At 47.7% G+C, this 26,254-nt stretch overlaps 2 protein-coding genes across 2 annotated transcripts in view; both read left to right on the forward strand.

The window, feature by feature from the left end:
• The window catches only part of LOC134945669 (E3 ubiquitin/ISG15 ligase TRIM25-like), a 201,522-nt gene that overhangs the window by 32,860 nt on the left and 142,408 nt on the right, over positions 1–26,254 (forward strand). The gene's annotated exons all lie outside the window — the stretch shown is intronic.
• Positions 6,482–8,630, forward strand: LOC134943902 (E3 ubiquitin/ISG15 ligase TRIM25-like). The gene has a single exon (XM_063932467.1). It carries the CDS (start codon positions 6,482–6,484, stop codon positions 8,054–8,056), a length of 1,575 nt encoding a protein of 524 aa, XP_063788537.1. The 3' UTR covers positions 8,057–8,630.

The following is a 26,254-nucleotide window of genomic DNA, read 5'->3' on the forward strand; positions in this document are numbered from 1 at the left end:
TAATAATACCAGATTTATGTATGATTAATGTGATGGATTTAACTGGTCATGGGGCGGGAAACCACATCTCAAGTCCTAGCCATCGCCCACTTCTTGAGCTGACCAATGGTCCCCGGTGCACAGGATATGTCCCACCCCTGAACCAATGGAAGAAGAGCACACAGTGTCTATTGTATTATGTTTTGATCTACTGAATAAAAGATCAAGCTGCAGGCCAGGTCACTATCACAAGACTCTCAACGCTTTCAACCTGAATAATGGAGAACCGGACCGGGAAGCGCATGCGAATATTCTCACGTATGTACATTGACTGTAGCCATTTACTCTGTTGTATTGTAATGCATAATTTGTATTGTTAACCCCCTTTCAGATATATTACTCTGTGGTGTCGGAGCCCAGAGATTAACTACAAATCGGTGTTGTGTCCTCATTTCCTTGCTAGGGTTTAAAGTGTATTACATTGAATAACTGTATAAGGTTTTAAGGTGTATTAATTGGGTGCGTACGCGCTGCGTGTTCTTTGTACCCACAGCACGGCGTTTGTACATAGAGTCCGTACATGGTATGAGACTCACTACGCAAATAGCATAAAAAGTACGTAGCGTGTGTACTGAGTTCAGCTGCCGCAGCGGCTCCATGGTAAAAATGTGTTTTAAGGCATAGCTTTATGTCTTAAGGTAATATCGACATTATCACCACATTGAGATCCCAAGGTGCCATGGGAGGCACAAGGGGTGGCTGGATGTTCAGAACACCCTTCAAGAATGTCTGAACCTCAGGGATGGAACCAATTGTTTCTGGAAGAAAATAGATAAGGTCAAAATCTAGACTTTTGAGCAGCCCAAACATAGGCCCACATCCACACCTGACTATAGAAAAAGGAGAAAACGTTCCAGTTGAAATTCCACTGTAGGAAATTTCCAACGAGACATACTTTTTCCAAATACGGTGGTAATATTTAGACGTTACCCCTTTTCTGGCTTGGATCAGGGTTGGAATAACCTTGTCCGGAATTCCATTCCGGGATAGAATTTGAGGTTCAACCTCCATGCTATCAAACGATGTTAAGTCTCTATAAACGAATGGCCCCTGCTGTAGAAGATCCTCTCGAAAAGGTAGAGGCCACGGGTCCTCTAGGAGCATCTCCAGTAGATCTGTATACCAGACCCTTCTTGGCCAGTCCAGAGCAATGAGAATTGCTTGAACCTTTTCCCTTGTTATTCTTTTGAGAATTCTGGGGATCAATGGAAGAGGTGGAAACACGTAAACCATCTGGTAGACCCCTGGAATCACCAGAGCATCCACCGCCACAGCTTGTGAGTCCCTCGATCTGGAACAATACCGCTTGAGCTTCTTGTTGAGATGAGAGGCCATCATGTCTATCTGCGGAATTCCCCACCGACGTGTGAAGGACTCGAACACCTGCGGGTGGAGGCCCCACTCTTCTGGGTGGAGGTCATGTCTGCTGACGAAGTCTGCTTCCCAGTTGTCTACTCCTGTAATGAAGAACGCGGACAACGCTACAGCGTGCCGTTCTGTCCATAGGAGATTCTTTGATACCTCTGACATTGCTGCTCTGCGTTCCACCTTGTCAGTTTATGTATGTTACTGCCGTTACATTGTCCGACTGAACCTGAATGGCTTGATCTTGAAGAAGATGCGATGCCTGTAGACGGGCGTTGTATATGGCCCTTAGTTCCAGAATGTTGTTTGGGAGAATAGCTTCCTGACTTGACCATTTTCCTTGGAACTGCTCCCCCTGTGTGACTGCTCCCCAACCTCTGAGGCTTGCATCTGTGGTTAGCAGAATACAATTTTTAATCCCAAACCTTCGGCCCTCGGTTAGGTGAGAAGCGTGAAGCCACCGCAGAAGAGAAATCCTGGCTTTTGGTGACAGACGTATCCTCTGGTGAAGATGCGATCCGGACCATTTTTCCAACAGATCCAGCTGGAAGGGCCTTGCATGAAACCTTCCATACTGTAGAGCCTCGTAAGAGGCTACCATCATTCCCAGAAGGCGAATGCATAGATGCACCGATATCCATGTTGGTTTTAGAACATCCCACACCATTGACTGGATTAGCAATGCCTTTTCGAACAGAAGGAATACTTTCTGTTTTCCATTTCCAGTATCATCCCTTGGAACGGAAGCCTCCATGTTGGTTCCGGGTGGGATTTTGGTAGGTTCAGAATACCCTTCTTGAAGAATATCAGATTTTGGTACCGTTTTATCGATTATATTGTTTTTATATGGGAAGGTGATGATATAGCATTACATTAATTCTGCTCAGCCCTGAATGTTAATGATTTTAATCTAGTTTTAACTTTTAATATCAGCAGTACGGAAATTAATTTTTTAGATCTCACAATTTATATAGAAAATGGAATATTGAAAACGAAATCCTTTTTTAAACCAACAGATAGTAATTCGTACGTTTCAACAAAGAGTAACCATCACTGTAATTGGATAAAAAATATGCCTAGGGGTCAAATTAGAAGGATGAGACGAAATTGTACGGATCTCGTTACCTTTCGAGACCAATCAAATAGTTTAAAACAAAAATTTGTGGCAAAAGGATATGATGGGGAAACGGTGAACAAGTATATTGAAGAAATAGGGGCTATAGAAAGGAATGATTTTCTGAAAACCAATATTTTAAGAGAATAAGGATGAGATAGTTCTCCCTTTTATTGCATCCTATAACAGCCAGTATAAAGAAGTTGAAAAAATAGTCAATAAACACTGGCATTTGTTAAGTAGAGACCCCACTGAAAAGTATTCTACCTCCTAAACCTAAATTTATTTATAAGAAGGCTTCGAACTTAAAATGGAAGTTAGTGAAAAGTGCCATAGGTCCGAAGAAATCAGGAAGGATAAAAACTAGGGGTTTCCAGAGGTGTGGACTCTGTAATATGTGCAGACATCACACTGCACAACCAAGTAAATTAGAAGAGTTCAAATCAACCGCAACAGGCAAAACGTACCAGATTTTTTATTTTATCACGTGCAATACAAAAAACTGTATATATCTAATAGAATGCAGTTGCGGATTGCAATATATAGGTCGAACATCCAGACCTCTTAAAGAGCGTTGGGAAGAGCATTTACGCAATATTAAGAAGGGTTTCCAAAACCATTCTGTATCAAACCATTTTAAAGAGATACATACGTGTAATTACAGGTCTATTAAAAGTGTTATGGGGATAAAGATGGTAAATAATCACTGGAGAAAAAGGAATACGGAAGAAGCTCTCGCACAGGCTGAGATGAAATGGCTATATGACATGGGGACACTGGCTCCAAGAGGTTTAAATCTAGAATTTGAGCTCAAATGGTTTTTATGAATACATGACTGAAAAATCACCTACATCTTAAATCCATCTAGCTGTGAAAAATTCCCCTCTGATTATAATAGACTCCATATGAGTATTTTTAACGATGTACATTATTATATAATTTGACCTTTATTTTTACCATGTATTTGATGTTTATGTGCTCTGTTTTCATTATAATGAATGCACACTGCACTTTTCTATATAACCCGGTACTGCTACTACATGTTGGGACAAATGTTATAAATGATACATTGAGTCTATTATATTTAGGGATAGTACCAGGGGCTGTATAGTTTAAGGGAGCCGAGTATCGCACAATGGAATGCGGAAGCGACGTGCGTTCCATTGACACACTTCCGCCCACGTTAGCCGCGATATAGAAGTCTGAGCGGAAACAGAAAGCGGCGTGCGTTCAAGGGCGCTGGAACGCACGCGCCGATACAGGAGACGGGGCGAGAACAGGAAGTGGCGTGCGTTCCGGGGAGCTGGAATGCATGCCGCAAATGGCATAATAAGGGATTTTTTAAGTGTTTAGGAGGCTAAAAAAACTGTAATCGTGATAGAATAAAAAGCTATTGAATGTATGCAATAAGGAGAAGATGGAAATTGGAAAATATAACAAGCAAAGACACCTAATAGGTCTATTGCATTCTCAACCAATCAGATCACCCTGGCTGGGATAAATACCCTGACCAGGTCACTTCCACCACACACCTTGATAAAGGCTCCCCAGGGAGCAGAAACGCGTCGGTGAGCTGATTGGGGAGACTGTAGCAGACCGGCATCCTTGTTCTGTGTATACTGCAGATCCAGAGAAGGACACGGCACCAGAGAAAAATCGTGAGGTACCTGTGAGATACCATTATGCTTGTTTGGGTGGGCATTGTATGACACCCCCCTTTATCCGGTACGCCTTTCTGCCTAGTCATTGGTGGATTCAATCTGTGAAATGTTATATTTTCTACAGAATTATTAAATAAACTGTATTACACTATAAATTCTCTTTTTCTCTTCCTAAATTTTGGGTCTATGTGGAGTGGCTCTCCCACCAGCAGGAAGGAGGGAATCTGAATAAATGCGCTAAAGAACAGACATTGAGCCCATTTTGTGAGACGGAACTGAACTTGGATTATAACACTGTAGTTCTCAGTAAAAAGGAACTAGTGTTCTCAGGACTGTGTGACGTATAAACTTCAGATATTTTTACACAGACGATTTCCTGATTATATACCAAGAGGGTGCGCACAGTTGCTTACATTTGTGTTATTTCCTGCATGATGTCCCTTTATGTATTATATGTAGTGATGTGCACCGGAAATTTTTCGGGTTTTGTGTTTTGGTTTTGGGTTCGGTTCCGCGGCCGTGTTTTGGATTCGGACGCGTTTTGGCAAAACCTCACCGAATTTTTTTTTTTCGGATTCGGGTGTGTTTTGGATTCGGGTGTTTTTTTCAAAAAAACCTAAAAAACAGCTTAAATCATAGAATTTGGGGGTCATTTTCATCCCATGGTATTATTAACCTCAATAACCATAATTGCCACTCATTTCCAGTCTATTCTGAACACCTCACACCTCACAATATTATTTTTAGTCCTAAAATTTGCACCGAGGTCGCTGGATGGCTAAGCTAAGCGACATAAGTGGCCGACACAAACACCTGGTCCTTCTAGGAGTGGCACTTCAGTGTCAGGCAGGATGGCACTTCAAAAAAATAGTCCCCAAACAGCACATGATGCAAAGAAAAAAAGAGGCGCACCAAGGTCGCTGTGTGACTTAGCTAAGCGACACAAGTGGCCGACACAAACACCTGGCCCATTTAGGAGTGGCACTGCAGTGTCAGGCAGGATGGCACTTCAAAAAAATTGTCCCCAAACAGCACATGATGCAAAGAAAAAAAGAGGCGCACCAAGGTCGCTGTGTGACTAAGCTAAGCGACACAAGTGGGCGACACAAACACCTGGCCTATCTAGGAGTGGAACTGCAGTGTCAGGCAGAATGGCCCTTCAAAAAAATTGTCCCCAAACAGCACATGATGCAATGAAAAAAAGAGGCGCACCACAGGTATAGAATATAGATGGATAATATACTTAATGACAACACAGAGGTAGGTACAGCAGTGGCCTTCTGTACCGTACTACTATATATCGTATACTGGTGGTCACTGTGTCGGCAAACTGCAAAACTAAAATGCACCACAGGTATAGAATGTAGATGGATAGCATACTTAATGACGACACAGAGGTAGGTACAGCAGTGGCCTTTAGTACCGTACTGCTATATATAGTATACTGGTGGTCACTGTGTCAGCAAACTGCAAAACTAAAATGCACCACAGGTATAGAATGTAGATGGATAGTATACTTAATGGATGACGACACAGAGGTAGGTACAGCAGTGCACTCTGCACTGTACTCCTCCTATAAAATATTAATTACTGGTGGTCCCCAGTCCCCACAATAATAAATCAGCACACTGAGCACAGATATGGAGTGTTTTTCATGCAGACAACGTATACTGGTGGTCACTGTCAGCAAAACTCTGCACTGTACTCCTGCTATAGCTGCTCCCCAGTCCCCACAATTAAGCAGTGTGAGCACTCAGCACAGATATATTATGCAGCATACTGAGCACAGATATGGTATGGAGCGTTTTTTTCAGGCAGAGAACGGATAAAAACTGGTGGTCACTTATCAGCAAAACTCTGCACTGTACTCCTCCTAACAGCTGCTCCCCAATCCTCCCCACAATTAAGCAATAAACCAATCAACTTCTTCAATAAACGGAGAAGACAGCAGCCACGTCCTGCAAGAGTGAAAATGGCAGCGACGCGCAGCTGCTTATATAGAATCCGAATCTCGCGAGAATCCGACAGCGGGATGATGACGTTCGGGCGCGCTCGGGTTAGCCGAGCAAGGCGGGAAGGTTCGAACCTGCCTCGGACCCGTGTAAAATGGGTGAAGTTCAGGGGGGTTCTGTTTCCGAGAAACCGAACCCGCTCATCACTAATTATATGTGTCCCTTAGTGTAACTGAGCCTGTAGCTATAATGTGAGAGACAGATCAGCCTCGCCCTGTGTGCAGAATGTGACCCCACTGATATCTGAGTGTCAGAGACTTTCACTTTCATTTCTCTCTCCTGCTGCAGAGATGGCGTCTGCTGATCTGAGACAGGAGCTGGTCTGTTCCATCTGCCTGAGCATTTATACAGATCCTGTAACCCTGAGATGTGGCCACAACTTCTGCCGGGTCTGTATTGATCGTGTGCTGGATGCACAGGAGGAGGCTGGAGTTTATACCTGTCCTGACTGCAGAGCAGAGTGTCAGGAGCGTCCTGCACTGCAGAGGAACATAACGCTGTGTAACATAGTGAGGAGCTTCCTGTCTACTCGGCCAGATCAGGAGGAGACTGGGATCTTCTGCACTTACTGTGTGGACTCTCCTGTACCTGCTGCTAAATCCTGTCTGATGTGTGAGGCTTCTCTGTGTGATAAACACCTGAGAGTACACAGCATGTCACCAGAGCACGTCTTATGTGATCCCACCACTGCCCTGGGGAACAGGAAATGCTCCGTCCATAAGAAGATCCTGGAGTATTACTGCACTGAGGACTCTGTCTGTATCTGTGTGTCCTGCAGGCTGTATGGAGAACATCGGGGACACCTGGTGGAGATGCTGGATGAGGCCTCTAAGAAGAAGGAGAAGCTGAGGAATGTTCTTCAGAAACTGACCACAAAGAGAGCGGAGACTGAGAAAAGAGTCCAGAGTCTGCTGGAGCGCAGGAGAGAAGATCCTGGAAAAGCAGCTGGTGTAATAGAGACAGTCACTGTCCTGTTTAGAGACATCAGGAGACAGCTGGAGGACCTGGAGAAGAGAGTCCTGAGTGAGATCTCCAGGCAGGAACAGCGCGTCTCACTCTCAGTCTCTGATCTGATCCAGAAGTTGGAAATAAAGAAGGACAAGCTGTCCGGGAAGATGCGTCACATTGAGGAGCTGTGTAACATGTCTGATCCAGTGACTGTCTTACAGGAACCAGACACAGGGGACTTATGTTATACTGAGGACACAGAGAGACATGATACCCAGGTCCGTGGTGCAGGAGATCTGTATGTGGGTCTCATCTCAGGGACATTACACACATTATCTGATATAATAACAGGGATAAATACAGGGATCTATGTGCAGGAGGCTACAGACATATTACTGGATGTAACCACAGCTGGTGATTATATACAGATATCAGGTGATAGGAAAACTGCATCCAGGTCACATATAAACCAGAATCACCCAGTAACACCAGAGAGATTTCAGTGTGATCAGGTAATAAGCAGCAGGGGATTCTCCTCAGGGCGACATTACTGGGAGCTGGATGTCAGTAAGGCAGAGTATTGGATGGTGGGGATGTGTTACCCCAGTATAGACAGGAGGGGAGGATATGAGTCATACATTGGGGATAATAGCAAGTCCTGGTGTCTGTATAGGTATAATAATCAGTCCTCAGTGATACATGACAGGATAGATATCCGGTTACCTGACAATATCCCCTGTGACAGAGTGAGGGTATATCTGGATTATGAGGCAGGACAGCTGTCCTTTTATTCTCTGTGTGACCCCATCAGACACTTACACACCTACACTGCCGCCCTCACTGAGCCCCTCCATGCTGCATTATGTGTAGGAGCCGGGTGTATAACTATATGTGGGGGAGTCAGGAGCTGGGAGTAATTACCATAAAGAATCTGCCCAGAGACTGGTGACATCACAGGGAAGGGTATAGTATTAGGGGAACGTTTAGACAATAGAATGATGTATTGGGTGGAGTTACAGCTGAGCCCCTCCCCCTGTGTAACCATGTGACCAGGGTGTGGATATTCCCATGTTGGTGTGTTATGCTGGGTACACACTGACAGACATATCACCCACCCAGCTGTGATGTCACCACCGACATATCTAACGGCCAATTGGTCAGTCAGTATACTGTAGCTTACCTTATTGGATGCTCTGTCGGTGCGATGGTGTGTCGGCAGACATGTTGCTGAGGTGTGTACCCAGCCATAGAGACTGTCATTATAAATATATACATCTCTGTGGGATTTCTCCACCTCTGACTCACTGACAGCTGTGATTGGCTGCAATATCTGTCTGTCAGCCAGTCAGTGCTACGCTTGCTCCTATTGGCTGTATTGGGATGATGTCTCCTCCTACTGGTAATTGTAATCCAAAGCTATGGGCCTGATCCATGTATGTATATGTAGCCCCAGGAAAGGGTTAATCCTAAAATAAATACATATATGTCCAATTTCTGAGGTGAAGCCTAGTTTATTTATATATATATATATATATATATATATATATATATATATATATTTATAGTGGTTGTGCATGTTAATATTCATTTATATTCAGTGACTATTGTGCAGGGACAGTTGGGAGGTCTGGCTGCAGGTTATACCAGAGACATATTTATCCATGTATAGTAAATCTGCACCTTTCTTACACTTCCCGGATAGAACATAGGAAGGTGATATGTTTCTGGAAGAGATAGAAAAGATTTGCTGAGGAACATTGTAACTCCAGCCTTTTCTTATACAGAACCTCAAAATAATTCCAGGTGATAATCCCTGTTATGTTCTATATTGTGTTATGCACCTTATTATAAATACATATACATATATATAAATGGGGCATGTAATATGTAAAGGCTTAAGGGCCGCATACAATACAATGATATGTCTGAGGCTGAAATCAGAGGCGATATGGTTCCATATGATTCCATATGATTTGGTACATTTTGCATGCAATATAGCGATCCCAGCCACGCCTGCTGGAACTGACATATCACGAGTGCAGCACTAATGATCTAGGGGAGCCGATACGACCCTCACAGGAACGTGCATTGGATCGGACTGGATCTGAAACACCCCCAAAATGCCCGATTTTACCCACTATATCGGCTCGAATGCCCGAAATTGGATGAAATTGGGCATTATCGTTCTAGTGTATGGGGCCCTTAAGTTCTCTGCACAGACTAGGATATATGAGTACTAATAATAACTAGAGGTAATTGTATAGGATCTATACTTACTTGTCCATAGTGAGTATTGGTAGTAACTATTACCCCTTTTACACCACCAGCTAGTAACACGGGTTATTGCACATGAATGTGCATAAACCGTGTTGCTGGCTGGTGTAAAAGGGTCGAGATGGTATAGTCCGGGTTGAGTGACCCGGTATTTCCACTCAGGAAGTTTGCGGGGTTGAACACGTGTTCAACCTGGAAAACTGTGCAGTGTAAATGGTAGACGGTCGATGCAACCCTGCTTCCAGTTTACACTCTATGTGCGGGCGGCACCACGAGATTATGTGATCTCCAAGCGCCGCCCCCATTGCGTCACCGGCAACGTCACCAATCCAGGAATATGCCAGGATTGCCTATGTTAATGTGAAGACCCCTGGGGGCAATTAGAGGCTGGCTATCACTGATGCCCTAGATTAGAGGGGCAATGTGTATTATGAAGTAGTTCTAGTATGTTCTTTATAATGCATACTGTGACCTTTATATATTTTACTACCAAACTAATGTATTATTACATGAATGTTATTGTTACAATGTAACCACTGATGTTAGTGTGGAATATCCTTATGGAAGAAACATAAAGTCACTTGTTGCTGAGCCGCGTCCAGTGGGGTAAGTGGTGTCTGCCTGGTGTAAGCGTTGTCTCTATATACATCAGGATGGTAAATAGGGTCACTGTCTATAGGGGAGGGGTTTTCCCAAGTAGCCCCATGATAATTTATATACTCGGGTGGAGGCACTTATAATAAAATAGTAGCCCACAACCCTAGGGCGATACAGGGTGGGTGACATAAGTAAAGTAAAAAAGCAAGCAACTGGGGGTGGGGTAGATGTAACATGTGCAGAGAGATTGAGATTTGGTTGGTTTATACTTTTTTTCTATGCAGGGTAAATACTGGCTGCTTTTGCATGTAGACCACAGATGTTAGACAGATGTATTTCTACACTGCAATTTAGATTTCAGTTTGAACACACCCCACCCAAATCTAACGATCTCTGCACATGTTACATCTGCCCCACCTGCACTGCACATGGGCTCTCATTCTGAGTTGATCGCTCGATGAAAATGTTTGCAGCGCAGCGATTGGGGCTAAACTGTGCATGCGTAACTACTGCAATGCGCAGGCGCGTTGTACGAGAGCACAGCGGGTCCTTGCCGAGCGATGGATTTAACGAGGAATCTATTCACACTGCCGGTCACAAGGTGATTGACAGGAAGAGGATGTTTATGGGTGTCAACTGACCGTTTTCATGGAGTGGTTGGAAAAACTCAGGTGTGTCCAGGCATTTGCAGGGCAGTTTTCTGATGTCAAATCAGGACCAGACGCGCTGAAATGATTGCAAGGACTGAGTAAGTCTAGAGCTACTCAGAAACTGCACAACACTTTTTCAGGCCGCTCGGCTGCACACGCATTCGCACACTTGCAAAGCGAAAATACACTCCCCCATTGGCGGCGACTATCTGTTCGCTAGCCTGCAAAATGTTGCTAGCGAGCGTCCAACTTGGAATGAGGGCCATGGTATTGTCCGTGCTTTACTTGCAAGCATGAATCTCTTTGCAGAGAGGCAGATTATAAGAGCACATAAGGAAGGAACAATGCTCTTGTGTAGGGTGTTTACTCCATTAAAGCTGAGATGAGATCTTCTTGAGGTATGTGTGAAGCTGTGGAACTACAACCACCAGCAAGCAAAGGGCCAGGTGGACCTGCATGTATAAAGTGCAACTATAAGACTTTTGGTGGAGAAGGATGTAGTGTAATGTAACCATATCTATAAGATCATTCATCATATACATCCGGAAGTTGAATATCTACACACTCATTTATTCTTATATCGTGGGTGTAGGGGATCCGTCAAACCACAACCACTTAAATAAACCCCTTTTCCCCCGTATTTCAGGCAATGCTTGTTCGGGTATATGGGGGTGCTGTCAACTACAGTATACGTATATCAAGGTTGGGAGGAAGAAAGAAGAGGAATCTGTATGGTTAACGCACTGAGAAGAAATTCAACCTTAAAACAAAACCTATATTACATACATTAAAATATAAAGTTAATGCGGCCCAGACAACAGTGAAACATAAGTTAAAATCAGACAAATCAACATATATGTGAATCCTAATAGACTGAAAGGTGCAAATAAAGAGTTAAAACACGTGTCCGTGTGTATGTCCTGTATCTAATAATTGTTAAGTTATGTCTATTCCAATGTTATCCTAAATAAATCATTCATCTTGTTTTAGATCAATTATATGTCAACTGTCACAGGCAGTGTTGATAGTTCACCCTATCCAGGTTGGTAGCTTTAAATCATCACTCCTATAATTAATATACCTCCCACTCAACAGAAATATCTCCCGGGAACTCACTCCTCTTAAATGGGCTGTGAGTATAGGTAGGTATAAATCTAATCAGAGTTACATTAGTTGTTCGTGTCACCGACTGTTACCACTGAGAGTTCCTAATATATATAATCTCAATTAGGAGTAGGTTGAGGGATGGACTTTTATATAACACGGATATCACCTTTATTCTAGCATAAATCACAGTAGGTCATTGGACAATGCATATAATGGGGAATTACTTGGTCCTGGTATATATAGGGGAAAGTTGCTAAGGGGACAAGGCGGTCCCAATGAAGATGATGGGGGGCTTTAAGGGGTATAGCAATCCCAAATTTAACTATCTGCCCACATATATTGCAGATATTCCCTGGTCCTATCATAACAGCCTGAAAATACGTGGAAGATATTACTTCCCTTCGGGGTATGGCAGCCCCACTTATAATTTAATGCTTGTCTGTATAGACCAGGACTATATTTTGCTTAAATGCACACTTCCCTATATCAGGATAAATTCAGATTTTAGTAACTTTTATTAGTTTCATTAAGAGATGTAAAAAAAAAATTTTTATTAAGAGATGTCAAAAAATTTCAAAAATATGTGACAGCCTAAAAATAAATCCCCATGCATTTCGGTCACCTGAAGTATATTTTGTTTTAATTACCACTGTATAATACAGATATTAATATAAAGAGATATTAGGTATTCTAGATGTGAATATCCCAGTGATATCTTTTAGAGTGTCGTGCTATATATTTTAACTATGGCTATGTATCTATCAGTAGTCTGTCTAATAGTATTATGATTCCCAGCCTTTCCTACTACATATACTCTCCTAGTGGTTACTGTAACAGTATTGAATTTATTTGGCTGCTGTCTGATTTTAAATGTTGCCCGTTCACTCACTGCAGCATTAATACATATGTATCATTCCCTGTTTGGTTTTGTATGTTGCCAGTTCACTCACGGTAGATGCTAGAATCAAGTGGGCTAAGGGACCTTTTCCATTTGGGGGAGGAGTTACGACACAAGGGGGAGGAGCTACGCCAGCGGGATAGTTCCTCTACTGTCCACGCCACCAACTATTACTTTTAGTAATTAGGTGGTGAGCGAAGCGGAGCGGAGCGAGCCACCGTGCCCGAAGCGTGGCGAGCGAAGCGAGCCCGCGAGGGTACTTTTCGGGTACCCTGTTCGCCCGTAGCTCCTCCCCCTGGCGACGTAGCTCCTCCCCTCAATACGTCACAAGGTCCCTTCAGCCCCTCCGATATAGAACCAACCACAGAGTGAAGGAAGGATCTCTACAGGCGAGACAAAGCTCTGCAGGTCAAACTCGGGTGACGGACTGCATCTCTGGCTTTGTCCCTCTACTCCTGATCAGCGCAGTGTAGGGCAACAATATCTCCTTCTCCCCTAGTTCCCAAACATATACAGTGAAGGAGCATAGAGGAGATGGAGTAGTTTAGTGCAGGGCTGGGGGGGTTGGTGCTGAGATTACCGAGTGACAGGTGTATTTAGCCCCTGTTATATGCACCTTCCATCCCTGCACCCTGCAACCACCTCCCTGCACCATGCTCCTGCTCTCAATAAACACTGCAACTACCTCACTGCGCCATGCTCCTGCTCTCACTAAACACTGTAACTACCTCCATGCACTATGCTCCTGCTCTCAATAAACACTGTAACTACCTCCCTGCACCATGCTCCTGCTCTCACTAAACACTGTAACTACCTCCCTGCACCATGCTCCTGCTCTCACTAAACACTGTAACTACCTCCCTGCACCATGCTCCTGCTCTCACTAAACACTGTAACTACCTCACTGCGCCATGCTCCTGCTCTCACTAAACACTGTAACTACCTCCCTGCACCATGCTCCTGCTCTCACTAAACACTGTAACTACCTCCCTGCGCCATGCTCCTGCTCTCACTAAACACTGTAACTACCTCACTGCGCCATGCTCCTGCTCTCACTAAACACTGTAACTACCTCCCTGCACCATGCTCCTGCTCTCACTAAACACTGTAACTACCTCCCTGCACCATGCTCCTGCTCTCACTAAACACTGTAACTACCTCACTGCGCCATGCTCCTGCTCTCACTAAACACTGTAACTACCTCCCTGCACCATGCTCCTGCTCTCACTAAACACTGTAACTACCTCACTGCGCCATGCTCCTGCTCTCACTAAACACTGTAACTACCTCACTGCGCCATGCTCCTGCTCTCACTAAACACTGTAACTACCTCCCTGCACCATGCTCCTGCTCTCACTAAACACTGTAACTACCTCCCTGCACCATGCTCCTGCTCTCAATAAACACTGTAACTACCTCCCTGCGCCATGCTCCTGCTCTCAATAAACACTGCAACTACCTCCCTGCGCCATGCTCCTGCTCTCACTAAACACTGTAACTACCTCCCTGCGCCATGCTCCTGCTCTCACTAAACACTGTAACTACCTCCCTGCACCATGCTCCTGCTCTCACTAAACACTGTAACTACCTCCCTGCACCATGCTCCTGCTCTCAATAAACACTGCAACTACCTCACTGCGCCATGCTCCTGCTCTCACTAAACACTGTAACTACCTCCCTGCACCATGCTCCTGCTCTCAATAAACACTGTAACTACCTCCCTGCACCATGCTCCTGCTCTCACTAAACACTGTAACTACCTCCCTGCACCATGCTCCTGCTCTCACTAAACACTGTAACTACCTCCCTGCACCATGCTCCTGCTCTCACTAAACACTGTAACTACCTCACTGCGCCATGCTCCTGCTCTCACTAAACACTGTAACTACCTCCCTGCACCATGCTCCTGCTCTCACTAAACACTGTAACTACCTCCCTGCACCATGCTCCTGCTCTCACTAAACACTGTAACTACCTCACTGCGCCATGCTCCTGCTCTCACTAAACACTGTAACTACCTCACTGCGCCATGCTCCTGCTCTCACTAAACACTGTAACTACCTCCCTGCACCATGCTCCTGCTCTCACTAAACACTGTAACTACCTCCCTGCACCATGCTCCTGCTCTCACTAAACACTGTAACTACCTCACTGCGCCATGCTCCTGCTCTCACTAAACACTGTAACTACCTCCCTGCACCATGCTCCTGCTCTCACTAAACACTGTAACTACCTCACTGCGCCATGCTCCTGCTCTCACTAAACACTGTAACTACCTCACTGCGCCATGCTCCTGCTCTCACTAAACACTGTAACTACCTCCCTGCACCATGCTCCTGCTCTCACTAAACACTGTAACTACCTCCCTGCACCATGCTCCTGCTCTCAATAAACACTGTAACTACCTCCCTGCGCCATGCTCCTGCTCTCAATAAACACTGCAGCTACCTCCCTGCGCCATGCTCCTGCTCTCACTAAACACTGTAACTACCTCCCTGCACCATGCTCCTGCTCTCACTAAACACTGTAACTACCTCCCTGCACCATGCTCCTGCTCTCACTAAACACTGTAACTACCTCCCTGCGCCATGCTCCTGCTCTCAATAAACACTGTAACTACCTCCCTGCACCATGCTCCTGCTCTCACTAAACACTGTAACTACCTCCCTGCACCATGCTCCTGCTCTCACTAAACACTGTAACTACCTCCCTGCGCCATGCTCCTGCTCTCAATAAACACTGCAACTACCTCCCTGCACCATGCTCCTGCTCTCAATAAACACTGCAACTACCTCCCTGCACCATGCTCCTGCTCTCAATAAACACTGCAACTACCTCCCTGCACCATGCTCCTGCTCTCACTAAACACTGCAACTACCTCCCTGCGCCATGCTCCTGCTCTCAATAAACACTGCAACTACCTCCCTGCGCCATGCTCCTGCTCTCAATAAACACTGTATCTACCTCCCTGCACCATGCTCCTGCTCTCACTAAACACTGCAACTACCTCCCTGCGCCATGCTCCTGCTCTCACTAAACACTGTAACTACCTCCCTGCGCCATGCTCCTGCTCTCACTAAACACTGTAACTACCTCCCTGCACCATGCTCCTGCTCTCACTAAACACTGTAACTACCTCCCTGCACCATGCTCCTGCTCTCAATAAACACTGCAACTACCTCACTGCGCCATGCTCCTGCTCTCACTAAACACTGTAACTACCTCCCTGCACCATGCTCCTGCTCTCAATAAACACTGTAACTACCTCCCTGCACCATGCTCCTGCTCTCACTAAACACTGTAACTACCTCCCTGCGCCATGCTCCTGCTCTCACTAAACACTGTAACTACCTCCCTGCACCATGCTCCTGCTCTCACTAAACACTGTAACTACCTCACTGCGCCATGCTCCTGCTCTCACTAAACACTGTAACTACCTCCCTGCACCATGCTCCTGCTCTCACTAAACACTGTAACTACCTCCCTGCACCATGCTCCTGCTCTCACTAAACACTGTAACTACCTCACTGCGCCATGCTCCTGCTCTCACTAAACACTGTAACTACCTCACTGCGCCATGCTCCTGCTCTCACTAAACACTGTAACTACCTCCCTGCACCATGCTCCTGCTCTCACTAAACACTGTAACTACCTCCCTGCACCATGCTCCTGCTCTCACTAAACACTGTAACTACCTCACTGCGCCATGCTCCTGCTCTCACTAAACACTGTAACTACCTCCCTGCACCATGCTCCTGCTCTCACTAAACACTGTAACTACCTCACTGCGCCATGCTCCTGCTCTCACTAAACACTGTAACTACCTCACTGCGCCATGCTCCTGCTCTCACTAAACACTGTAACTACCTCCCTGCACCATGCTCCTGCTCTCACTAAACACTGTAACTACCTCCCTGCACCATGCTCCTGCTCTCAATAAACACTGTAACTACCTCCCTGCGCCATGCTCCTGCTCTCAATAAACACTGCAGCTACCTCCCTGCGCCATGCTCCTGCTCTCACTAAACACTGTAACTACCTCCCTGCACCATGCTCCTGCTCTCACTAAACACTGTAACTACCTCCCTGCACCATGCTCCTGCTCTCACTAAACACTGTAACTACCTCCCTGCGCCATGCTCCTGCTCTCAATAAACACTGTAACTACCTCCCTGCACCATGCTCCTGCTCTCACTAAACACTGTAACTACCTCCCTGCACCATGCTCCTGCTCTCACTAAACACTGTAACTACCTCCCTGCGCCATGCTCCTGCTCTCAATAAACACTGCAACTACCTCCCTGCACCATGCTCCTGCTCTCAATAAACACTGCAACTACCTCCCTGCACCATGCTCCTGCTCTCAATAAACACTGCAACTACCTCCCTGCACCATGCTCCTGCTCTCACTAAACACTGCAACTACCTCCCTGCGCCATGCTCCTGCTCTCAATAAACACTGCAACTACCTCCCTGCGCCATGCTCCTGCTCTCAATAAACACTGTATCTACCTCCCTGCACCATGCTCCTGCTCTCACTAAACACTGCAACTACCTCCCTGCACCATGCTCCTGCTCTCACTAAACACTGTAACTACCTCCCTGCACCATGCTCCTGCTCTCACTAAACACTGTAACTACCTCCCTGCACCATGCTCCTGCTCTCACTAAACACTGCAACTACCTCCCTGCACCATGCTCCTGCTCTCACTAAACACTGCAACTACCTCCCTGCACCATGCTCCTGCTCTCACTAAACACTGTAACTACCTCCCTGCACCATGCTCCTGCTCTCACTAAACACTGTAACTACCTCCCTGCACCATGCTCCTGCTCTCAATAAACACTGCAACTACCTCACTGCGCCATGCTCCTGCTCTCACTAAACACTGTAACTACCTCCCTGCACCATGCTCCTGCTCTCAATAAACACTGTAACTACCTCCCTGCACCATGCTCCTGCTCTCACTAAACACTGTAACTACCTCCCTGCACCATGCTCCTGCTCTCACTAAACACTGTAACTACCTCCCTGCACCATGCTCCTGCTCTCACTAAACACTGTAACTACCTCACTGCGCCATGCTCCTGCTCTCACTAAACACTGTAACTACCTCCCTGCCCCATGCTCCTGCTCTCACTAAACACTGTAACTACCTCCCTGCACCATGCTCCTGCTCTCACTAAACACTGTAACTACCTCCCTGCACCATGCTCCTGCTCTCACTAAACACTGCAACTACCTCCCTGCACCATGCTCCTGCTCTCACTAAACACTGCAACTACCTCCCTGCACCATGCTCCTGCTCTCACTAAACACTGTAACTACCTCACTGCGCCATGCTCCTGCTCTCACTAAACACTGTAACTACCTCACTGCGCCATGCTCCTGCTCTCACTAAACACTGTAACTACCTCCCTGCACCATGCTCCTGCTCTCACTAAACACTGTAACTACCTCCCTGCACCATGCTCCTGCTCTCAATAAACACTGTAACTACCTCCCTGCGCCATGCTCCTGCTCTCAATAAACACTGCAACTACCTCCCTGCGCCATGCTCCTGCTCTCACTAAACACTGTAACTACCTCCCTGCGCCATGCTCCTGCTCTCACTAAACACTGTAACTACCTCCCTGCACCATGCTCCTGCTCTCACTAAACACTGTAACTACCTCCCTGCACCATGCTCCTGCTCTCAATAAACACTGCAACTACCTCACTGCGCCATGCTCCTGCTCTCACTAAACACTGTAACTACCTCCCTGCACCATGCTCCTGCTCTCAATAAACACTGTAACTACCTCCCTGCACCATGCTCCTGCTCTCACTAAACACTGTAACTACCTCCCTGCACCATGCTCCTGCTCTCACTAAACACTGTAACTACCTCCCTGCACCATGCTCCTGCTCTCACTAAACACTGTAACTACCTCACTGCGCCATGCTCCTGCTCTCACTAAACACTGTAACTACCTCCCTGCACCATGCTCCTGCTCTCACTAAACACTGTAACTACCTCCCTGCACCATGCTCCTGCTCTCACTAAACACTGTAACTACCTCACTGCGCCATGCTCCTGCTCTCACTAAACACTGTAACTACCTCACTGCGCCATGCTCCTGCTCTCACTAAACACTGTAACTACCTCCCTGCACCATGCTCCTGCTCTCACTAAACACTGTAACTACCTCCCTGCACCATGCTCCTGCTCTCACTAAACACTGTAACTACCTCACTGCGCCATGCTCCTGCTCTCACTAAACACTGTAACTACCTCCCTGCACCATGCTCCTGCTCTCACTAAACACTGTAACTACCTCACTGCGCCATGCTCCTGCTCTCACTAAACACTGTAACTACCTCACTGCGCCATGCTCCTGCTCTCACTAAACACTGTAACTACCTCCCTGCACCATGCTCCTGCTCTCACTAAACACTGTAACTACCTCCCTGCACCATGCTCCTGCTCTCAATAAACACTGTAACTACCTCCCTGCGCCATGCTCCTGCTCTCAATAAACACTGCAGCTACCTCCCTGCGCCATGCTCCTGCTCTCACTAAACACTGTAACTACCTCCCTGCACCATGCTCCTGCTCTCACTAAACACTGTAACTACCTCCCTGCGCCATGCTCCTGCTCTCAATAAACACTGTAACTACCTCCCTGCACCATGCTCCTGCTCTCACTAAACACTGTAACTACCTCCCTGCACCATGCTCCTGCTCTCACTAAACACTGTAACTACCTCCCTGCGCCATGCTCCTGCTCTCAATAAACACTGCAACTACCTCCCTGCACCATGCTCCTGCTCTCAATAAACACTGCAACTACCTCCCTGCACCATGCTCCTGCTCTCAATAAACACTGCAACTACCTCCCTGCACCATGCTCCTGCTCTCACTAAACACTGCAACTACCTCCCTGCGCCATGCTCCTGCTCTCAATAAACACTGCAACTACCTCCCTGCGCCATGCTCCTGCTCTCAATAAACACTGTATCTACCTCCCTGCACCATGCTCCTGCTCTCACTAAACACTGCAACTACCTCCCTGCACCATGCTCCTGCTCTCACTAAACACTGTAACTACCTCCCTGCACCATGCTCCTGCTCTCACTAAACACTGTAACTACCTCCCTGCACCATGCTCCTGCTCTCACTAAACACTGCAACTACCTCCCTGCACCATGCTCCTGCTCTCACTAAACACTGCAACTACCTCCCTGCACCATGCTCCTGCTCTCACTAAACACTGTAACTACCTCCCTGCACCATGCTCCTGCTCTCACTAAACACTGTAACTACCTCCCTGCACCATGCTCCTGCTCTCAATAAACACTGCAACTACCTCACTGCGCCATGCTCCTGCTCTCACTAAACACTGTAACTACCTCCCTGCACCATGCTCCTGCTCTCAATAAACACTGTAACTACCTCCCTGCACCATGCTCCTGCTCTCACTAAACACTGTAACTACCTCCCTGCACCATGCTCCTGCTCTCACTAAACACTGTAACTACCTCCCTGCACCATGCTCCTGCTCTCACTAAACACTGTAACTACCTCACTGCGCCATGCTCCTGCTCTCAATAAACACTGTAACTACCTCCCTGCCCCATGCTCCTGCTCTCACTAAACACTGTAACTACCTCCCTGCACCATGCTCCTGCTCTCACTAAACACTGTAACTACCTCCCTGCACCATGCTCCTGCTCTCACTAAACACTGCAACTACCTCCCTGCACCATGCTCCTGCTCTCACTAAACACTGCAACTACCTCCCTGCACCATGCTCCTGCTCTCACTAAACACTGCAACTAACTCCCTGCGCCATGCTCCTGATCTCAATAAACACTGCAACTACCTCCCTGCGCCATGCTCCTGCTCTCACTAAACACTGTAACTACCTCCCTGCACCATGCTCCTGCTCTCACTAAACACTGCAACTACCTCCCTGCACCATGCTCCTGCTCTCACTAAACACTGTAACTACCTCCCTGCACCATGCTCCTGCTCTCACTAAACACTGTAACTACCTCCCTGCACCATGCTCCTGCTCTCACTAAACACTGTAACTACCTCCCTGCGCCATGCTCCTGCTCTCAATAAACACTGCAACTACCTCCCTGCGCCATGCTCCTGCTCTCACTAAACACTGTAACTACCTCCCTGCGCCATGCTCCTGCTCTCACTAAACACTGCAACTACCTCCCTGCGCCATGCTCCTGCTCTCAATAAACACTGCAACTACCTCCCTGCGCCATGCTCCTGCTCTCACTAAACACTGTAACTACCTCCCTGCACCATGCTCCTGCTCTCACTAAACACTGCAACTACCTCCCTGCACCATGCTCCTGCTCTCACTAAACACTGCAACTACCTCCCTGCACCATGCTCCTGCTCTCACTAAACACTGTAACTACCTCCCTGCACCATGCTCCTGCTCTCACTAAACACTGTAACTACCTCCCTGCACCATGCTCCTGCTCTCAATAAACACTGCAACTACCTCACTGCGCCATGCTCCTGCTCTCACTAAACACTGTAACTACCTCCCTGCACCATGCTCCTGCTCTCAATAAACACTGTAACTACCTCCCTGCACCATGCTCCTGCTCTCACTAAACACTGTAACTACCTCCCTGCACCATGCTCCTGCTCTCACTAAACACTGTAACTACCTCCCTGCACCATGCTCCTGCTCTCACTAAACACTGTAACTACCTCACTGCGCCATGCTCCTGCTCTCACTAAACACTGTAACTACCTCCCTGCGCCATGCTCCTGCTCTCACTAAACACTGTAACTACCTCCCTGCGCCATGCTCCTGCTCTCACTAAACACTGTAACTACCTCACTGCGCCATGCTCCTGCTCTCACTAAACACTGTAACTACCTCCCTGCGCCATGCTCCTGCTCTCACTAAACACTGTAACTACCTCCCTGCACCATGCTCCTGCTCTCACTAAACACTGTAACTACCTCACTGCGCCATGCTCCTGCTCTCACTAAACACTGTAACTACCTCCCTGCGCCATGCTCCTGCTCTCACTAAACACTGTAACTACCTCCCTGCGCCATGCTCCTGCTCTCAATAAACACTGTAACTACCTCCCTGCGCCATGCTCCTGCTCTCACTAAACACTGTAACTACCTCCCTGCACCATGCTCCTGCTCTCACTAAACACTGTAACTACCTCACTGCGCCATGCTCCTGCTCTCACTAAACACTGTAACTACCTCCCTGCGCCATGCTCCTGCTCTCACTAAACACTGTAACTACCTCCCTGCACCATGCTCCTGCTCTCAATAAACACTGTAACTACCTCCCTGCACCATGCTCCTGCTCTCACTAAACACTGTAACTACCTCCCTGCACCATGCTCCTGCTCTCACTAAACACTGTAACTACCTCCCTGCGCCATGCTCCTGCTCTCAATAAACACTGTAACTACCTCCCTGCACCATGCTCCTGCTCTCACTAAACACTGTAACTACCTCCCTGCACCATGCTCCTGCTCTCACTAAACACTGTAACTACCTCCCTGCGCCATGCTCCTGCTCTCAATAAACACTGCAACTACCTCCCTGCACCATGCTCCTGCTCTCACTAAACACTGTAACTACCTCCCTGCGCCATGCTCCTGCTCTCAATAAACACTGCAACTACCTCCCTGCGCCATGCTCCTGCTCTCACTAAACACTGTAACTACCTCCCTGCACCATGCTCCTGCTCTCACTAAACACTGTAACTACCTCCCTGCGCCATGCTCCTGCTCTCAATAAACACTGCAACTACCTCCCTGCGCCATGCTCCTGCTCTCACTAAACACTGTAACTACCTCCCTGCACCATGCTCCTGCTCTCACTAAACACTGTAACTACCTCCCTGCACCATGCTCCTGCTCTCACTAAACACTGTAACTACCTCCCTGCGCCATGCTCCTGCTCTCACTAAACACTGCAACTACCTCCCTGCACCATGCTCCTGCTCTCACTAAACACTGCAACTACCTCCCTGCGCCATGCTCCTGCTCTCACTAAACACTGTAACTACCTCCCTGCGCCATGCTCCTGCTCTCACTAAACACTGTAACTACCTCCCTGCACCATGCTCCTGCTCTCAATAAACACTGCAACTACCTCCCTGCGCCATGCTCCTGCTCTCACTAAACACTGTAACTACCTCCCTGCGCCATGCTCCTGCTCTCACTAAACACTGCAACTACCTCCCTGCGCCATGCTCCTGCTCTCAATAAACACTGCAACTACCTCCCTGCGCCATGCTCCTGCTCTCACTAAACACTGTAACTACCTCCCTGCACCATGCTCCTGCTCTCACTAAACACTGTAACTACCTCCCTGCGCCATGCTCCTGCTCTCACTAAACACTGCAACTACCTCCCTGCACCATGCTCCTGCTCTCAATAAACACTGCAACTACCTCCCTGCGCCATGCTCCTGCTCTCACTAAACACTGTAACTACCTCCCTGCGCCATGCTCCTGCTCTCACTAAACACTGCAACTACCTCCCTGCGCCATGCTCCTGCTCTCAATAAAAACTGCAACTACCTCCCTGCGCCATGCTCCTGCTCTCACTAAACACTGTAACTACCTCCCTGCACCATGCTCCTGCTCTCACTAAACACTGCAACTACCTCCCTGCACCATGCTCCTGCTCTCACTAAACACTACAACTACCTCCCTGCACCATGCTCCTGCTCTCACTAAACACTGTAACTACCTCCCTGCACCATGGTCCTGCTCTCACTAAACACTGTAACTACCTCCCTGCACCATGCTCCTGCTCTCAATAAACACTGCAACTACCTCCCTGCGCCATGCTCCTGCTCTCACTAAACACTGTAACTACCTCCCTGCGCCATGCTCCTGCTCTCACTAAACACTGTAACTACCTCCCTGCGCCATGCTCCTGCTCTCACTAAACACTGTAACTACCTCCCTGCACCATGCTCCTGCTCTCACTAAACACTGCAACTACCTCCCTGCACCATGCTCCTGCTCTCACTAAACACTGTAACTACCTCCCTGCACCATGCTCCTGCTCTCACTAAACACTGTAACTACCTCCCTGCACCATGCTCCTGCTCTCACTAAACACTGTAACTACCTCCCTGCACCATGCTCCTGCTCTCACTAAACACTGCAACTACCTCCCTGCACCATGCTCCTGCTCTCACTAAACACTGTAACTACCCCCCTGCACCATGCTCCTGCTCTCACTAAACACTGTAACTACCTCCCTGCACCATGCTCCTGCTCTCACTAAACACTGTAACTACCTCCCTGCATCATGCTCCTGCTCTCACTAAACACTGTAACTACCTCCCTGCACCATGCTCCTGCTCTCACTAAACACTGCAACTACCTCCCTGCACCATGCTCCTGCTCTCTCTAAACACTGTAACTACCTCCCTGCGCCATGCTCCTGCTCTCACTAAACACTGTAACTACCTCCCTGCACCATGCTCCTGCTCTCAATAAACACTGCAACTACCTCCCTGCGCCATGCTCCTGCTCTCAATAAACACTGTAACTATCTCCCTGCGCCATGCTCCTGCTCTCACTAAACACTGCAACTACCTCCCTGCGCCATGCTCCTGCTCTCAATAAACACTGCAACTACCTCCCTGCGCCATGCTCCTGCTCTCACTAAACACTGTAACTACCTCCCTGCACCATGCTCCTGCTCTCACTAAACACTGCAACTACCTCCCTGCACCATGCTCCTGCTCTCACTAAACACTGCAACTACCTCCCTGCACCATGCTCCTGCTCTCAATAAACACTGCAACTACCTCCCTGCGCCATGCTCCTGCTCTCACTAAACACTGTAACTACCTCCCTGCGCCATGCTCCTGCTCTCACTAAACACTGCAACTACCTCCCTGCGCCATGCTCCTGCTCTCAATAAACACTGCAACTACCTCCCTGCGCCATGCTCCTGCTCTCACTAAACACTGTAACTACCTCCCTGCGCCATGCTCCTGTTCTCACTAAACACTGCAACTACCTCCCTGCGCCATGCTCCTGCTCTCAATAAAAACTGCAACTACCTCCCTGCGCCATGCTCCTGCTCTCACTAAACACTGCAACTACCTCCCTGCACCATGCTCCTGCTCTCACTAAACACTGCAACTACCTCCCTGCACCATGCTCCTGCTCTCAATAAACACGGCAACTACCTCCCTGCGCCATGCTCCTGCTCTCAATAAACACTGTAACTACCTCCCTGCGCCATGCTCCTGCTCTCACTAAACACTGCAACTACCTCCCTGCGCCATGCTCCTGCTCTCAATAAACACTGCAACTACCTCCCTGCGCCATGCTCCTGCTCTCACTAAACACTGTAACTACCTCCCTGCACCATGCTCCTGCTCTCACTAAACACTGCAACTACCTCCCTGCACCATGCTCCTGCTCTCACTAAACACTGCAACTACCTCCCTGCACCATGCTCCTGCTCTCAATAAACACTGCAACTACCTCCCTGCGCCATGCTCCTGCTCTCACTAAACACTGTAACTACCTCCCTGCGCCATGCTCCTGCTCTCACTAAACACTGCAACTACCTCCCTGCGCCATGCTCCTGCTCTCAATAAACACTGCAACTACCTCCCTGCGCCATGCTCCTGCTCTCACTAAACACTGTAACTACCTCCCTGCACCATGCTCCTGCTCTCACTAAACACTGCAACTACCTCCCTGCACCATGCTCCTGCTCTCACTAAACACTGTAACTACCTCCCTGCACCATGCTCCTGCTCTCACTAAACACTGTAACTACCTCCCTGCACCATACTCCTGCTCTCACTAAAAACTATAACTACCTCCCTGCGCCATGCTCCTGCTCTCACTAAACACTGTAACTACCTCCCTGCGCCATGCTCCTGCTCTCACTAAACACTGTAACTACCTCCCTGCGCCATGCTCCTGCTCTCACTAAACACTGCAACTACCTCCCTGCGCCATGCTCCTGCTCTCACTAAACACTGTAACTACCTACCTGCGCCATGCTCCTGCTCTCACTAAACACTGCAACTACCTCCCTGCACCATGCTCCTGCTCTCACTAAACACTGCAACTACCTCCCTGCACCATGCTCCTGCTCTCACTAAACACTGCAACTACCTCCCTGCACCATGCTCCTGCTCTCACTAAACACTGCAACTACCTCCCTGCACCATGCTCCTGCTCTCAATAAACACTGCAACTACCTCCCTGCGCCATGCTCCTGCTCTCACTAAACACTGTAACTACCTCCCTGCGCCATGCTCCTGCTCTCACTAAACACTGTAACTACCTCCCTGCACCATGCTCCTGCTCTCACTAAACACTGCAACTACCTCAATGCACCATGCTCCTGCTCTCACTAAACACTGTAACTACCTCCCTGCACCATGCTCCTGCTCTCACTAAACACTGCAACTACCTCCCTGCACCATGCTCCTGCTCTCACTAAACACTGTAACTACCTCCCTGCACCATGCTCCTGCTCTCACTAAACACTGTAACTACCTCCCTGCACCATGCTCCTGCTCTCACTAAACACTGTAACTACCTCC

Source organism: Pseudophryne corroboree, chromosome 7 (genome assembly GCF_028390025.1).
Source record: "Pseudophryne corroboree isolate aPseCor3 chromosome 7, aPseCor3.hap2, whole genome shotgun sequence".
In the NCBI taxonomy this organism is placed as follows: Eukaryota; Metazoa; Chordata; class Amphibia; order Anura; family Myobatrachidae; genus Pseudophryne; species Pseudophryne corroboree.